Genomic DNA, 2844 nt, shown 5'->3' on the forward strand with positions numbered 1-2844 from the left:
TATTATTTAAAAAAAGTAAACTTTCCTCAAACTGGTTTTAAATAATATAGGTTAATAAAGTCAACCTACCATCAAGGTGGACATCACTTCCACAAGAGAGTATTTTTGATCATTACCACAACAGAATTGTTTCACACCCATTTGTAAATGTTGTGGAAACTGAATAAAATTACAAATGATTAAATAGAAAAAGTGTGACTAATGTAATGGTTAAATAGATTGTGAATGAAATTACTTTGAACAAGTTCAAAAGTGCATTTGTTCCAATTCTTAATAAACTAATTTAAAGCTGTACACAATATTGGCATAGTTTGTCATTATTTATTTTTTTGTCCTGACATCTGATAAGAGTTTTCATATTAAAATATTAAAAACAAAACCTTCTCACCTCGCCAGCAGATGGCATCAGACCACCCAGAGTCAAATCATGCTTGTTTACAGCGTTTCAGGATATCATTCAAAGCTTTACACAGAGACTTCTTCACTCTTCTTCATGTACGCTATGATTTCTCACCAGTCAAAACTTTTACAGACAGACAGAAGTCCTCAACCAATCGCGGGCTCCACTGAGGATCATGTGACATGAGCAGGAAGCGTGAGCGAGCGGCTATTATAGGTTCTTTGAATCGTTATACACACGCGGTGTTTCTGACTGACCGAGAGGAAAATGGCACCTACAGGTAAGAAATACGTGCTACGCTAAACTTCAAAAGCATGCATTGTACCACCAGAATATAAGAACCTTAACATAACTGGCTGCCTTTTAAACGAAGCCAAAGTAGTGCCGCTGTTGTGTTGTGGCTCGTTAGCGCAGTGAGCTAGTAATCGGTGGGTCAGCTGATGCCGCTAAAAGCTCCGGTTCCGACCACGAAAACACACCAGACTGCGGCTTTTGTCCCACACTGACAGGGCCTAAGTTTACAGTGTAATAGATTTGTTAATCATTATGATTTCTCTGTTTGCAAAAACATTTCTTATGTGTTTTGACGCGGCGTCTCTCTATATAATGGTCTAGGTTGGTTTAGGGCCAACCTAATTAAATGCGATATGTTTACGTGGAGCATGGTTAGCTGATTAACCTTTAAGCTCTAGGATTAATTAGTAAACTCATCACACGCCCTCAACAATATCACTCATAATGACCGAATCGAGCAAATATCCATGTTCAGTTGGCGCTAAAGAGATAGCAATATATCTTATTTAACCTAACTTGTATAAGTCATGTGCATTTAATATGCATGTGTGTGTATATATAGAGAGAAAATATCTTATTGCAATTACAAAATTATTATATTTTATTAAAATATTTTACGTTGAAATTCTTGTTTAAAACAAATGAAATAATTGATTTTAAGTTAATAATAAAAAAAAGCCGTCGACTTTCACTCAGGAGTCGACACGCTTTTATATATCGTCGTTCATTCTGAATACACTGTGTAACCAGGTGGTAGAACAATCATAAGCCTATAAGCATGATTGGTTGATGGATATGTTGTTTTAGGAATAATAAATGATATGCATAGAAACAGGTTCTATATGTAAATCACATTTAAGTTCATACTGTTACATTATTCAGTGTAAGCAATGTTGTTTTTGAATGTTCAGGTGAAGTAGTGTTTGGCTCTGGGGACCGGGTCTGTGATGACAACCGCTTGCTCTGGGATCTCACTCCCGACCGGATCCAGCAGCTTACTGAAGAGCTTATTGCCAAGACCAAAAAGGTGTATGACATGGTCTGTGCGCTGGACGTGTCCAGTGTCAGCTATGAGAACACCCTGAAGGCCCTCGCTGATGTGGAAGTGGAGTACACAGGTAGAAATCAACACTATAGATTAGGCCTGGGCGATAAAACGGTATCGATATTTATCGACGGTACACCTTCTTCGATAACGATATATAATTTTTTCGATATAGCTAGGGTGACCATACGTGCCATTTTCCCAGGACGCGTCCTGTACAGGATTTCTATATTGCCTAAAATATCTAGGTTTTGGGGAGCGTCATTAGTGGCGCGCGAGATGCGGTGATGATGATGTAAGTGACGTTGTTGCATTTGAATGTTTTGTTAGTCTAGCCCACGAGACGCGCAGTTCCTACGTTATTCATTCAAAATAGTAGAGAAATATAGTAGCTCAATGCGGAGAAGATCTTGATTTAGGTCAAAACCAAGCCATTCACACAGAACGCATATTCAGCGCATTTTTAAGACGGACAAATACGACTGCTGCGCGCTTCGGCTCTTTGTATTAAGCAATGCATAAATACATGATGCTGTTTTGTTCATAATTGTTTATGCAATTTACGAAATTATATTTGTTAATTTAGACGTAATTATATTTGTTAATTTAGATGTAATTATATTTGTTAATTTAGATGTAACGCACGTTTTTTTTAATAGAGTTCCTTCCTTGTGTTGACCATTTTTAATGCGCTACATTATTTTGCTCATTGCGCCCTCCTGTGTCCTCGGGAGACGAGCCAAAAGTTTCCTTTAGACCTAATTAATCTGCATATAAAACATTAGAAATTAGATGTTTAATTTGTATTTTGTGTTTGATTGTTAAAACAAAAAATATTTGTTGTTTGTCTCAATAAATTGGGTTAGTTTAAAAATACAGTGGTTAAATTAAAAAAAAAATTCTATTGCTCTTTGTTTTAAAAAAGGTTATAAAAAATGTCAATATTATCGATACCGAACGATATGAAACATTATACATTATACATTTTTTAGCTATATCGCCCAGCCCTACCTACACATGTGCTTATGACATCACAAGAAACTTTATCTGTTAAAACACAGACATGATGTCATTGTAGATTTCTTATCATAAATTCTGATGTCAG

General features: G+C 36.2%; 1 protein-coding gene across 1 annotated transcript in view; it reads left to right on the forward strand.

Annotated features, from left to right (window-relative positions):
- The first annotated feature begins 536 nt into the window (after window positions 1–536).
- The window catches only part of thop1 (thimet oligopeptidase 1), a 24418-nt gene continuing 22110 nt past the window's right edge, over window positions 537–2844 (forward strand). The window contains exons 1-2 of the mRNA XM_016541324.1: window positions 537–680; window positions 1606–1812. Coding sequence (XP_016396810.1) covers window positions 668–680; window positions 1606–1812 — 220 coding nt within the window. The 5' untranslated portion in view covers window positions 537–667. The remainder of the gene's footprint in view (window positions 681–1605; window positions 1813–2844) is intronic.

This window comes from Sinocyclocheilus rhinocerous, unplaced genomic scaffold (assembly GCF_001515625.1).
Source record: "Sinocyclocheilus rhinocerous isolate Xijiao unplaced genomic scaffold, SAMN03320098_v1.1 scaffold2323, whole genome shotgun sequence".
Classification (NCBI taxonomy): Eukaryota; Metazoa; Chordata; class Actinopteri; order Cypriniformes; family Cyprinidae; genus Sinocyclocheilus; species Sinocyclocheilus rhinocerous.